The sequence below is a fragment of the Mycetomoellerius zeteki genome, unplaced genomic scaffold (assembly GCF_001594055.1).
Source record: "Mycetomoellerius zeteki isolate Tzet28-1 unplaced genomic scaffold, Tzet1.0 scaffold212, whole genome shotgun sequence".
Taxonomy (NCBI): Eukaryota; Metazoa; Arthropoda; class Insecta; order Hymenoptera; family Formicidae; genus Mycetomoellerius; species Mycetomoellerius zeteki.
This window is the reverse complement of record NW_017257086.1, coordinates 210,810-225,569: the sequence shown is the minus strand read 5'-3', so window position 1 is coordinate 225,569 and position 14,760 is coordinate 210,810. Positions and strand designations below refer to the sequence as shown.

The window sequence follows — 14,760 nt, the reverse complement described above, 5'->3', positions numbered from 1 at the left end:
CATTTTAAATGGCATTTTAAATGCAAAAATACCCAGCCCTGATTACGTTGAAGTTGACTGTACTCTTTTTCAACTAATATCGAGCGAGAAATTACCGCGAATGCATACAAATACACATGTTAACTGATGTCAACCGTGATCACGTACGCACTAACTTTATCGAAGTACGACGATTGCGCGGCACTTTCGACGGTACTCCCGGGGTGCGTTCTGAAATACGCACGAAGCGCACGAAGGATAAAATGGTTGCGTTCAGCAGACTCAACAGTTTTGCAACCGTTTTATGATTCTGCGCTGAGATAGAACTATTCCTTTAAATCTAAAAGTATAGTCCAATCAGCGCGACGAATCACAAAACGGTTGCAAAACTGTTGAGTCTGCTGAACGCAGCCAATGATGCTTCATCCGTTTCTTGCGTAATTCGGAACGCACCCCCGCATTGCGTTTTAAGATAGAAAATTCGCACGCAGTTTGGAGAAATTGATGTATATATGTATACAAATTCATTCTACATATGCACGAAGACAAGCGTGAATCAAAATTTCTTTTGTTTAAAAACAATAAGTTATCTTAAATTTAATAATAAATATACTAATCACAGAGGCAAAAAGTTTGCTCTTGGCCAATTGTTTGTTGCAATGTTAATTAATACTGATTTGGTATCCAAGAACTATTTTTTACTATCGTAATCATGCGACTTTTGTATTAAAATTTTTGACTCCAAAATACATACATTATTAAAATGTGTAATAATATAGGATACTCTTATGAAAAAATATAAATATTAATTTATTAGAACGTTTTGAAAAAAATAATCTCTTAAAATCAAAATTTAATGGACTAATTAATTGTTTTGCATCATAACGGTATTAGTCAATATTTTCAAGTATTATATCATAAAAAGTCTTTATTAAATTATGTATTGTGTCATGTTCTTCGAAGCGTATTGCCGGTCAAGACGCAAAAAGTACTCGCATTAAAGCGCGCACGTAGCGAGGTAAAAATCGCCAGGCGTTACTTCTTATGCAATTGAGAGATATACCACACCTATCGCACCACCTGCTAATAGCAAATTTCTAAAGTCATTTTGAGGCAAAAATTCTACCACAAAATATTGAGACTATAATAGTTTTTGAATTATAAGCATTTAAAGTTAGTGAATGATATCGCCTAAAGTTGGTGCATTTAGATGTGGTTGACATTTTGTCGCATTGCAAAATCTAAACGAGGAACTTAAGTGATATAATTCGCTAACTTTAAATGCTTATTAATTTTGATGCGGTAAGTCTGGGACATCCTGCATATTGATGAATTTATCGGTACGAATAATCGCTCGATCACATTTTTATATTTACGTTTATTTTTTTTTCCTATTCGACTTTTTTTCGACCGCGCGGCTACCTGCTCCGTATTGAGATACGCAAAGGCGAGTGTGTAAGAGGTTACGAAACGCTTTCTCCTTGTATGATGAATATTTTATGTATGCAGCTTGCACCACTTCCTGTTACACCGATTGGGTCTGCCGATATGCTATCGAAAAAAAAGAAAAGAGCATAATTTCAGCGGAGCGTGTAATATGTACAACACGATCTTGATCGTTACCTTGGTCTTAACACTGAATGGTTTGTTTGGAAAGCCTCGTAATCGGTCTGAATGCAGGAGAATTGGCAAGAATCTAGTAATCTTATATGCAGCTGATGTACGCATGTATCAATAAGGTACATGCGTCTCAAAAAAATTTAAGATAACAAAGTAAAACACGTTTATTGCCGTTCGAGATATAATTACAATCTGTAATTTCGAAATTGTATCTTCTATTCAATTGCAATTAAAATCAATATCTCTTTCGTTGTATAAGCTTCAGAATTTACTTTAATAATATATTAATTAACACAAATTGAAAATTAATGTATTGAAGTGTTATACACGCAAAGTGTTATAAATTAATGCATTTATTAAAGTAAATTTTAAGAATTCAATAAATGCAACGAAAAAACTATATATGTACGTTTAGTATTTATAATAGGCGCGTTCAAGTTGACAAAGCGGCTAACCTGCTCGCCAAGCAAATGAACATAATTGGTTATTACTTATAGATCCAACCAATCATATTCAATCGCTCGGTAAGCATGCCTAGCCGTTTTGCTGTCTTGAACTCGCCCAATTATTCATATAATTGCAAAGTAAAATAATTATGATTAGAAGCTTCCAGTTTTATAATTATTACTGCTATAATGTTAGTAATAATAATTATATTTATAATTCTACCAAAAAATATACATAGTTGGTACTAAAAATTACTATAAATCTTATATGTTTACAGCACAGAATATGTTGCAGCAATATTGCTAGAATGATATATACTATATCGTAGTTAAATTATAATAAACAATAAGAATAAATTATAATATATATCGTATATAGTTAAATTATAGTAATTGCAACCAATTTTTGTTCTCAGTGTATATAAATATTACGGAAGGAAATTATTATTGGGGAAATCCGGTACAGTATGCAATTATGTGTGCAAGGTACCATTCATGTATATGCGTTACATCAATAGTGATATATTTATCATCATGTTCGCACATGTTCGTGTCCGTTTGTGAACTTTCGCTAATCTAATATTGTATTTACGATTAGAGGCAATAAATTACGATGCAAACTAACTTCCTTCAAATTCCACACGCGATATTTGGGAAATCGCTATATCAGTCATGACTAGGACGATTATGTATACGCTTGCGATATCGTGTCATATTTAAATAATGAATTTACATTTCGTAGAACTTTAACCTTTTATGGAATCAATCAGACTCAAGTTTCTCTCCAAAACCAGAAACTACTTCAGCGACGCAATGCATACGAGTGAAATCAGTACAATTTATTAATGCAAAAGCGAGGACTTTCTGCGTTCGTGTATATACGCGGTGAATATAGCGTAATATTTTTGTAGGGTAATCAAGAAGAAATGTATCTTTACAATGAATCCATCTCTGTCTATTGTGCGTTGGTCAAAGAAAAAGAGAAAAAACACATCCAATGGAAATATTCTTCACGGAGAACAAATTGTTTCGCTTCGCGACGTAACGCCAACTTCCTGACAACATAACAGGACATAAGTAATTAATTAATTTATAAACTAACGAGAAATTTATGTTTTCGGGTTCTTGTACGCACTCTCACTTTTTTTATTCACTCTCGCAGAAGCATTTCTTTTATATACATTATGTATACCATCTTTATTATATCATAATAATTAATTTAAATATGAAACTATAATGCATAATGATGAAAAACAATAAGAATTAAATAACAAAATAACAATAATATTATATAACATTCCATAAAATGTTAATTACAATGCATGTTATTAAATTAAAATAAACAAATTATTAATACTTTCACTTGATGAGTCGATTCACTAATGTTATACAATCAAAAACTAAGTTTTCACACGTATTGAACTGGACATCATTTAGGAATATATTTATCAAAATAATCCGGTAAATAATTTTAATAATATTATTACAATGTGACAAGTCACAACCGTCGCGAATTCACACTTTTTAGAAATTATTTTGACAAACACCAACAAGCCTGAACGATCCGCGAACGAGAAAAAAGAAATTGCTCGAGTTACGTACGATTGTACACGTATCGCACAAAATCCGACTGCATAGTACACTCGGGCACACGCATGCACGCTCGATTGCATTGTCGTATTTCCCGCACCACTCCGAGGTGCAGCTTACACATATCGTACGCACAACGGAGAGTTACGCAGCTCCGAAACGAACGTAACGCAGGCCGTACGTTTCCTTGCTTTTACGTAACCCCCTGGATCCCGAGCCACTTTGCTCTCCCACCCCGTACAATTTCACTGGGTAGTTTTGATCATCGTCGTGTCCGTCCTTTATAAGCGGACATCCCCAACGATCAAAATACAGAATCGTATCGGCACAGTTTGCAAACAGTGCAGCACGCACAGCCGTTGCCGCGAATTTTCAATAAATAACGATCAATCGATTAAAACAAGAGTCGAAGATGCGCTCCTACACCATCACTGTGAGTGATTTGCTATTATACACCTACGTACTATTTTCATCGTACTCCTTTCGGTTCGTCGTTTGGTTTTGTGGTCGTCAGTGATTTAACAGTAACAACTAAGTGTATACCGCGTCAATTTTTTGTAAAATGTGCTCTGTGATTGCAAAATTTCTCTTGAGTATGAGAGTCCCCAAAAATTTGAAATTTCTTGATATTCAAATCGTAATTTTTGTATAATTAAGTTGTACTCTTCCTATTCAGGCGAAATTTTAATTAATCCTGCGTTACTTTCGCTTCATTCTATCTTCCTTCCGGAATATAATGAACGATAAAGATAGAAGCTTACAGCGCGTGTGCCCAAAGCAGGATACGACAGATAAGTCAAATTTTTTAATGCACATCTTTTATCTTACTATACAGAAATACGGCGATAAAATCCATTGACTGTTTGCAGAGCTGATTGTTTTTTTCCAGTATTTAATTAGACTAAATAAATATCCAATCACATGATCATTGAATGCATTTTTGGGGGCAATGCATTTAATTAATAGTATATCGATGATCACGTTCAAGATCAAAAATTGCGAACTTCTGTTGTAACATTAAAATTCTTACATTACGAAAAAAAAAAAAGAAAAAAGATTGGTTTTTTTTAGTAACTGGAGAGATCTTGGCTAAATAAATGATAACACAGGCACGTAAAACAAAAATTTAATGTTTGAACTAGAGGTAAGACCATTTTTATGTACAGGGTATCCCACGAGAAGGTGTTGAAACTAATCAGCTGTCATTTTCGAAAGTATTCAGTTATTGAAAAAAACAAAAATTGCGCTGAAAAGAGGAAAGTCTACAATTTTTAATGAGTATAAATAAAATTTAACAAAATATTTGTGTATCAATTAATTTTATTGATGAAAAATATGCTCATAATCCCAAGGAGTAATTTTTTCGGAGTGCGCACCATCTGAATTTGTACAAAACACAATTTTTGTTAAGAAAACTCGTAAAAACTTTTTCTAATATATCGTTTTTAATATTGCTAATAACTTTTTAAATAGCTGCTACTAAATCTGAAACTGTTTTTTGATCTTATCTATGGTCTTTGATATTAATCTCAGCGTTTACTTGATTTTAGCATATTTTTCATCAATAAAATTAATACATAAACATTTTATTAAATTTTATTTATATTCATTAAAAATTGCATACTTTCTTTTCAGCGCAATTTTTGTTTTTTCAATAACTGAATACTTTCGAAAATGACAGCTGATTAGTTTCAACACCTTCCCGTAGGACATCCTATATTTTGACGCTCTAAAACCGAATCTGATGTTCAATTTGTTCCACCACGTTACAATTTTTTTATCGACGAAAAATAGCTCGATTTTCCAATATTTTTAGAGCCATTTATGGATTGATTTTAATATGTAAATTGAGATAAAAGAGAAAAAATAAATTCAACAATGATATGCCAGCTTATAAAATTAATATGCAAGCTGGTAGGTTAAAAATATTGAAAAATCGAATTATTTTCTGTTGATAAAAAAATTGTGATGTGATGGAGTAATTTAAACATTAAATTCGATTTTAGAGTGTCAAAATATATAAAAATATCAATGTCTACTCTTTAAATAAAAACATTTTTTGTGCCTATATAATCGTTGCTGCTAAAATTTATAGAAGCCCGGTGCTCTTGCATCTCCGTTACGCTCTTCGTTACGCAGGAAAGAGACGGCAAGAGTGGTGAAACGGGAATTTAAAAAAAGAGCCGTGCATTTAAATGACTTCTGTACGCGATACACTTTCGATATTACGAACAAACCGCGATCACCCTCTCGTGTTGCAGTTGCTCGTGTTCGGAATAATGGCTGTGGCTTTGGCATCGCCGGTGCCGGGGGGTCATCATCAGTAAGTAACGCTTCGACAATTACTTATATTTTAATCGAGCTAAAAAAGTTTCAATTCTATAGAACATCATACCTCTCTTAGAATTACTTATCATTTTAATTATTTATAATGTGATAGATAAATAAATAGTTATTACATAGTATAATTATTAATAACTTTGATTACTCATTGCGTAATAATAAATAATTACAATTATAAATAAATAAAAAGAATAATTAATTATAGTATTCTTTTTCTTATTTGATTTATTCTTATCGGTCAAAATTTTACTTATAAATTTTTTACTTGTAAATACGATATCATATGAAAAACTATTGATGATTTCAGTGAACATCATGTGATCCACGTGCCTTACCATGTGCACACGGTCCATCATCATCACACGAAAAAGATCCACGTGCCCGTACATCACGTCGAGAAAGTGTCCGTTCCCGTTCCGTATCCAGTGCATCACGTCGAAAAAGTACCAGTTCCAGTACCTGTTCACCATGTCGAAAAAGTAGCCGTACCTTTCCCAGTTGTACATAAGGTTCCCGTCCCTGTACCCATACATGAGGAGAAGTTACATCATGGCTGGCTTTAAATGGAACCCATTGTCTTCAATTCCAATTATGTTAGGTTTGTACTGTTTACTTGTAATTTTAACAAAGATCTGATTAATACACTAAAATTATATTGAATTAAAAAAGACACATTTTTAATACACATTAAAATTTTTACAGTGATCTTAAAAAATTTTTTTTAATATTTTTTAATAATTCCTAAGAAAGAAGGAAAGAATTGTATATAAGTATACTTCATGTAGGATACACTCTTTTTTCATTAACTATAATAATAGTACACTGTACAAGGTGAAGGACAATCTGTATATTGTGAAAATGTATATCTATAAGTTATCAATACTATTTGATATTTTATTTTCATTGTGAAAGTATAATTACTCTAACTTGCTAATTGATTTATACGTATACTCAACGATTTGTGAACTGGGTTTTCAGGTTACCGTACAAGGTGGAATCCGAGTAAGTAAAAGCTAATAAAATTCATTCCCCATTGTGGATCCATTGATAAGAAGTTTTCTTGTAGAATACAAAAGAGGACGAAACTGATCAGTACAAAATTACTCGCGCCACCAGTACAGCATTAAGGATTTAGCGTAAGAACCAAATACTCTGTATGCACGCGTGTGTACTCAGAAGCGAAATACTTGTATATACTTTACTTCACGTTACACTTTTTTATTATTATTTTTATATAATAAAATTTTGATAAAAAAAGAAATATTTTGAAGATACATTTATTCATTTCCTTTATTTCTATTAAATAATTACAATTCTAAAAACTATAAATAATTCGTAGAAACCACAAGGAGAGAAATTATCCATTTGGCTATCTAGCCAAGTCTATTGAAATTTTTCAAATACTATTTGCTACAAATTTTGGTAACAAAAAGACGCCAAATTTGATACAAATTTTGTTGTAACAAAACTGTCAGCAAATTGATGGCAAAATAAGGAACAAAATCGATGGAATAAAGAAGCAATCAAGCAAGTCATTAGTTTATAAATATGGTTTATTTTATACAATTAACAGTATAAAATGATAATAAATCGTTCAGATATCATCAGACGATTATGATTAAATAACTCTGTCATAACAAGGTTCCTTAACCATAAGAATGTCGCGAAGATAATTTACCAGTCAACTTCTTCGTGTTTAATCCCATGATCGTCTGATTTGTGAACCGGTATGTAAATTTTCTTCACGTGTGTATGATGATGTTCGTGAATATGATGCGGCACGTGGATGATGAAGTGCGTGCTAAAAGCAATTTCAAGTTTCTCTAAATAATCTTAATGTATCATATAAAACTGTATATCATTTAAAAGGAATATATGGAGCAGTAGTTCGAAAACTAGAAAATTACTGTTCGTGATGACCGCCAGGATACGGCATCGTCGATACTAAAGTCGTTGCGACAACCAGCAAAAGTAGAGCCTAAAGCAGAAAGATGTTATATAAGAAATACAATAAAAATTTAAAAAATTTTATTTTGAAAAATTTAAAAACATTGTCTGTTTTTTTACAAACCAATATGCATACGCCTATGGTTTAATCCATAATCAGATTAAAGATAGATCTTATCTTTCATTGAAGAAAGTTAATCATATACATTGTGATTTTATAAGAAAATCGAAGAATAAAATGGAAGTAATAATAATTAAAAGGATTTGTCGTAAAATTATAATTATTAGGTAAAATTATTCTGATAATGAGAAGAGAGATGTTATCGAGAATGTTTGAGATAATTTCTATACAGACGCACATATACGAACGTAAATTTATATATTACATCAATCTTCTTTTCGTTTTTTGTTACATTATCTCTCTTTTACAAATACTTATACAAATATTTAATATTTAAGTTAATTAGGAAATAATTAGTTAATTATTGATAATATATTTCTTATATATTATATATATATATATTTATTTTTATTGTATTTCTTAATTGCCGGTTTTTTTCTTTCCTTTTTATCTCACTTAATTTAAAATAAATATTACTTAAAAAGATTGACTTTAAAGTAATTAATAAGCTTATTGTTAAAAACCAATGCGGTGATAAAAATCAATTTACTCATATTTTATTGACCTATTACAAAATAATACTTTAGCATAAAATAAAAATAAATAAATAAAGAAAGAAATTTAAAATAAAACCTACTGTGTGTTTTGCGTATAAGATTATTAATCATAAAAAAGTGCACATATTATTCTTATTTAATACAATTTTTATTAGAAAAATATGTCTCTCTCAGAGAAAATGTATTTCCTCTGTTTTATCATTCACATTATACTGAAATAAAATTAATTTCAAATGAAATAAATATGCATATAACAAAATTCTTAATTTTTAAGATTTTGTAAAATTAATAAAATATTTTCGTATTATACATAAAACTTGCTACAAGTTGTAGATTGTCTAAAATGGATTTGATCTGTTTTTTTTTTCAGCAAAGTAACTATTGTCGATTAGCATTATTTGCATATTATTGAAAGGAGAACTAAAAATAAAATCGTCACTTCATTAAGCATACGAGCGCGCATATCTGTGAGTTATCTTGTCTCGCTCAATTAAATAAACCGACATCACATAACATAACGAATTCACACTCAAATCCGACACCCACGTGTATTTCGAATTTGAACATGTTCACTCTATATATGCGCTAAATGTGCGCTTAACTCTTCTGAGATTGGAGTTTAGTGGTAACTAAAAGTCTCTTTCGCAGCCAGCCTTATAAATAGAAACATACTCAGTGAACCATGCAATGAAAACTAAACAACAACGGTGGACTTGTTTTCTTGAAAACAGTTCCTGTATGATTACCACTTTATTTTACTTGAATCACTCTCACCTGAGTGGTTTTACGCAAATTTTCACTTGTAGTTTCGCACACGCATTGTCGTAAACATAATTTTCGTAAGTTCTCTGACTCAAATTTCGACGTTCACGCTTTGATTCGTGTGTAGACTACATGCCTTTCCGTAGAGCGTAGTCACCTTTGCAAGTTATCTAGTTTGAAAGTATCAAAATGCACTTAAAAAAGAAACACACCCGGAAACTCGCCAATATGATTTCTCCTTCGAAAGAAAATCAGCGCATTATTCTCCAAATATAATGAAAGTAAATGAGTTGCCTCTTCGTCGAATATCACAGCAACATCATCGGGAAGTAGGCAAAATTAAAATAGAGATGAAAGAAATAACATACTCATAAAGAGAAAATTGTTCTGATGAAATAACTTCCTTTCTTTACCTTCAAGTGAAATCGATTTACTGCAATTCAAGTTGCACAAATTGCATGACTCCTCAAAAAAGCGACTGCTAAGAATTCCGATTTTCTTTATACCCACTTTATTTCTTATTCGACTTCTTATTCTTATTGGAAATTATATCGCTTATTACACTTATTACGTAAGGACGGTCATTACGGTTGAATAATAATCTCTAGTCCACACTTACATGTTATGTGTATAGAATTTCACAGGTATTAATTAATTAAAGATATTATATTATGAACTTTTATATAATTTACATAATCTATTATGATTTTATACTCTCGATTTTTACGATTAAAGTAATTTTTCTAAGTACATAACTTCTTAAAAGACAATTTTCTTCTTTTATTTATTTAATTTATTTTTAAATATTACCTATATATAAGAGAGTCCGAGAATGATGTTCTTTTTTCCTTTCAATAATTTAAAAATATAACGATAGCAAATGTAACAAATTTTATACCATTTTCTCTTTATGAGTCTTTCCTCGTAGTTTTTATTTTATAATCGCCTTTTATATATATATATATATTATAATAAAAATACGATCAAATTGAAAAATTATCTTTATTATGGAATATATACATATATATATATATATATATATTCTATAATAAAGAGAATTTTTCAATTTATGATCATATCTTTATTCTTTGTGGATTAATGAAAATGCAAGTTATTATATTCGTTTTAGTGTTCCAAGGCACATGTGTAAATATCTATATTTTACATACATGCAAGTGAAATCGCACCTCGTTCATTATATGATTGGTTCTTTCACTTTCTGCTTACTTTCGATTTTAAACTAATCCAGCGTTAACGTACTTTACGATACGCAATAAATGCGATTTTATTTTAATGCCACTTAACAGATATCGATGATTAAAGCACCATGTAAAATTGATACTCATTAAGAAGTGAAAATCATGTTTGATGTACATATCCCTGAATAGGAGTATTCATCTTTTTTTACAGAAAGCAAATCGTATAATATAACAGATATATCTAATGAACAATGTATGTAGGAATAGAGATGTAAATAGGAAAAAAAATCAAATAATTTCATAAAATTTTGTTTTTTTTTTTCCAGAAATATATTTAATTAATAATTAGCATAAATATTTAAATTAAACTTGGCATAAGTATTATTTATTTTTTTATTTAGATATAAACACGTAGTATGCAATTTAAAAAATATGTTATAGTTATATTATTTTTAATATACTTTAATCATACTTTTATCATTCTCTGAACTCTTGAAATTCATTATAGAAAAATTTGAAATTTTATTCTGTATTGTCTACAAGCTACAGTAGTCTACATCATCTAGACCGATTTCCCTTATTCTGAATTTCAATATTATCTAAAAAATTTCCAATTCTTTGTTAGATGTGTTGATGATGCTGGAGATTTAAGTAGAAAAAAAATTAAATTTGCATTTTTTCATTAAAAAATACGTGTATTTTTTTCAATGTTTTTCTATTTAAAAAAATGACTTAAAAAATGCAAAATTTAAATATGCAAATATCAATATATTCGTTTTTATTGCTAAATTTTTGCCAGTTTGTGTAAATACATATTCAATAAATTTATCACATACAAAATGTCATGTAATTGATGTTGTCTGATATTTTAGTACTGCATTACATTGAGATATTAAGCGAAAATAAGAGGCTACAAATTTATGTTTGTGTACTGACAATCATAGACCATCGTAAGTTACTTCCTGCAAGACTTTCTATGTCATTTATCGTGATAAATGACCATAATAGTATTACTATAATACATGGACAAGCATTAATGTAAATATCAGAAATTAGTGGATAATAAGACAAAAAATGCAGGCGGAATCTTACACTTTGCTAATATAAAATTTTAAAAAATTTACATTTATTTAAAAGTAAATTATTCAAAAATAAGTATAAGTTGAATACAATTAGCTAAGTATATCATTAAAAAAAAAACCTCGAAAACCCTATAAAACCTTATTTAAAAATTATTTATGGAAAATGAATACGTTATTAATACAATTATTCAACGATAATAACCCAATATGCAATGAACGGATGTTGTGTTTGTTCAAAATCCTACCAATCCGATGTTGTTCCTTTTATACAGGGTGTTTCCAAATTAAATGGCAAAACTTCGGGAGCGTGTAGAGGAGTAAAAAACTAAGAAAAAAAGTCCTATAGACATATGCTCGTTTTTGCTCCGTTTCAGAGAAATCGAAAAAAAATGTTTACATTTCTTGCCATATCTAGCACCGACATATTTGATTACATTTTCCACTTTCTGTTATGAATTTGTCAGTCGCTCTTTGAAAGCCTTTAACAGTAGATGAATTTTGTCTTTTGCAATATGCCGCGTACGTATTCTAATAGTGAATATGCTGATATGGTTTTTGTATACGGTTTCTGCAACGGTAATGCTTTAAAGGCGGTGCGAGAATATGCACGACGATTTCCAAACAGAAGAGTGCCAAACCGAAGAGTGTTTATGTTGACATTTAATAGATTGCGAGAGACTGGATCATTTTCAATTCGACAAGAAAACAACCGATTTCAAGCAGCGTTACGAAGAGATTTGCAGGCAGGGAATCGTATTTTACAACATTTTGACAATCATCCTGAGACCAGCGTTCGGAATGCGTCGGCTGTATTGGGAGTGTCACCACAAACAATTTGGCGAACTGTAAAAGGAGATAATCGCTATCCCTGCCACATTCAAAAAGTGCAAAATTTATTACCTCAAGATCATTGGAACAGATTGAACTTTTGTAACTGGTACCTTCAGACATGCCACAATGATATTTTATTTCCATCTAAAATAATGTATATGGAAGGATAGACAGACTTCTCTTGTTTAACTAATCCTGTTGTGTGTACGAGTTCCTTGTTCTGATCCTGTGTTTACTGATTGTACTGTTTATGTCCTCCTTATTATATCCGTTCCCTTGCAGATCTTATTCCAAGATGTGGTTGAATTCTGTCTGCCAGGTATTCTTTACCAGAGATACTTAATGCTCTATACACAAGTGAATGAATTGCTGCCTATTTTTATGCTGGATGGTGATTTGACATGTAGGTATCAGTGTGTGTTGTTCCTGTGTACTTGATGGCCCAGAGTGTTGTTAGCCCTCTTTTGTGATAAGAACATCCACTTTTAATTGATTATATAATTTTAACATAAAGAAGAAATAGTATTATATATTAAAAACATACAAAAACTTTATTGGAACAACATCATAATACAATGCTCTATTTACAAAATATATTATATGTACAAACATTATATATATAGGTATATTATTTTGATCGCAAAAATCGTGTATGGTAATTTCTAAAGTGCTTGGTGAGCAAGGCACGTAAAGATTTAAACTGAGGTGCGTGCCAGATTTAAAAATGAGGTATAAAAATATAAAAATAATAAAAAATAATAAAATATAAAAATAATAAAAAATAATATGTAACATAATCGTAATTACGAATTATTACGATTTTTATAATTAAATGCGCTCAATAGCTTTTATCACAAACCAGTTTAAATGTCATTAACGCTTACTTGCATATAATTTATAATTGTAAATATTTCCATTTTCTACTATATCTATTTCTGAAGTAATATGTGTCTTCAGCAATATGTATTTTTAAAAACCTGTGATTTGTCGTACATAAATTTGAGTATTCAAATAATACTCAAACACATTTCCAAAAAATATTTATTTTTATGATAAAGTTTTTCGCGTTGTATCATAAATTTGTCGTAAAAATTCGAGTCGAGTCAAGTGAGCGTGTATTTGAATCGATATTTTACTGTAATAATAATTCTATATATATAACAATTGAAAAGATAGTCTAGTCTAATTTTTACAGCGTCACAAATATAGTTAAATCGGATCTATTTGATATAATGGTCTACAAAGAGTGTAAGATAATTTATTTTAAAATACGTTAGATTAATTTTTTACTGGCCAATTGTTTAAAGAAACTATTTTTGATGAATCTAATCTATCCGTCTTTCCTATGACTTTGTAGAAATATAAATTCTAATTATGTATATGTCATTTCGTTATGTGTCTGTCGTAATAATCAGTTGTAAAGTCAGTAAAATAATAGTTTTGTTCAACGTATTTCTGTTGGCATCGAAAATTACTAATAAAAATGAAAAAACCGGCAAAATTACAGCCTTGTAAGTTCGTACAAAAAGAGTAAAAAATATTAAATTCTTCTTTGTATATCATCGTATATCACACAATTAAAGTGGCAGTATTACGATTTCTTTGTATATTATCGTATATCACACAATTAAAGTGGCAGCGTAACGATTTCTACTGAAGATTCAAACTTGCTCTTGTATCAATCGATCAAATATCAGTTGAAAATATGTTAGTACAGCAGTAAATCTCTGTAATGCCAAACATATTAGTTACGGTAGAATCATTTCTTATTTCTTTTTGTGATAACCGGAGAAACCACCACTGTGACCTCCACTGTAACCACCGCCACCGCCACCGCCACCGCCACCACCTCCGCCGTGACCGCTTGAATAGGAATCGAAGCCGCCACCAGAACTGTAACTGCTTCCGCCGTGGCCACTGAAAAAATATCAATATGAAATATTATACGTATATAAGATCATTTTAGTACAATAATTAAGATTTATTATTTTTTTATTGATTAATGTTTATTTCTATGTAAATTAATTTTGGTTTAGCGAAATTCGACATTTACCTGCTACCAAAATCAGATGATATACTATTGCCATAACCGCTGGAGCCATGATCATCTCCACCGATATCATGTCCGCCTCCAAAGCCACCACCGCCGCCATATCCACCTCCTCCAAATCCACCGCCGTGGCCACCTCCAAATCCACCGCCATGGCCGCCTCCAAAACCACCACCGTGTCCTCCTCCGTATCCACCACCTCCTCCAAAGCCACCGCCGCCACCTCCATGTCC

General features: G+C 30.7%; 2 protein-coding genes across 3 annotated transcripts in view; one reads left to right on the top strand and one right to left on the bottom strand.

Moving 5' to 3' along the window:
* Positions 1-3,934: 3,934 nt before the first annotated feature.
* LOC108722659 (uncharacterized histidine-rich protein DDB_G0274557) lies at positions 3,935-7,205 on the top strand. 2 transcript variants are annotated; one of them, XR_001936615.1, is made up of 5 exons: positions 3,935-4,068; positions 5,897-5,958; positions 6,286-6,575; positions 6,954-6,980; positions 7,031-7,205. XR_001936615.1 is itself a non-coding variant. In XM_018447867.1 (4 exons), the coding sequence occupies exons 1-3, from the start codon at positions 4,048-4,050 to the stop codon at positions 6,539-6,541; spliced, it is 339 nt and encodes a 112-aa protein (XP_018303369.1). In that variant the 5' UTR covers positions 3,935-4,047; the 3' UTR covers positions 6,542-6,575; positions 6,954-7,204. The 2 variants fall into 2 exon arrangements, 1 of the variants encoding a protein (XP_018303369.1); XM_018447867.1 differs by having other exon boundaries at positions 6,954-7,204.
* Positions 7,206-14,243: 7,038 nt separating this feature from the next.
* The window catches only part of LOC108722620 (glycine-rich protein DOT1), a 1,634-nt gene continuing 1,117 nt past the window's right edge, over positions 14,244-14,760 (bottom strand). Inside the window, exons 4-5 of the mRNA XM_018447815.1 lie at positions 14,531-14,750; positions 14,244-14,394 (exon numbers count right to left, since the gene is read on the bottom strand). Of these exons, the coding sequence (XP_018303317.1) occupies positions 14,244-14,394; positions 14,531-14,750 (371 nt within the window). The remainder of the gene's footprint in view (positions 14,395-14,530; positions 14,751-14,760) is intronic.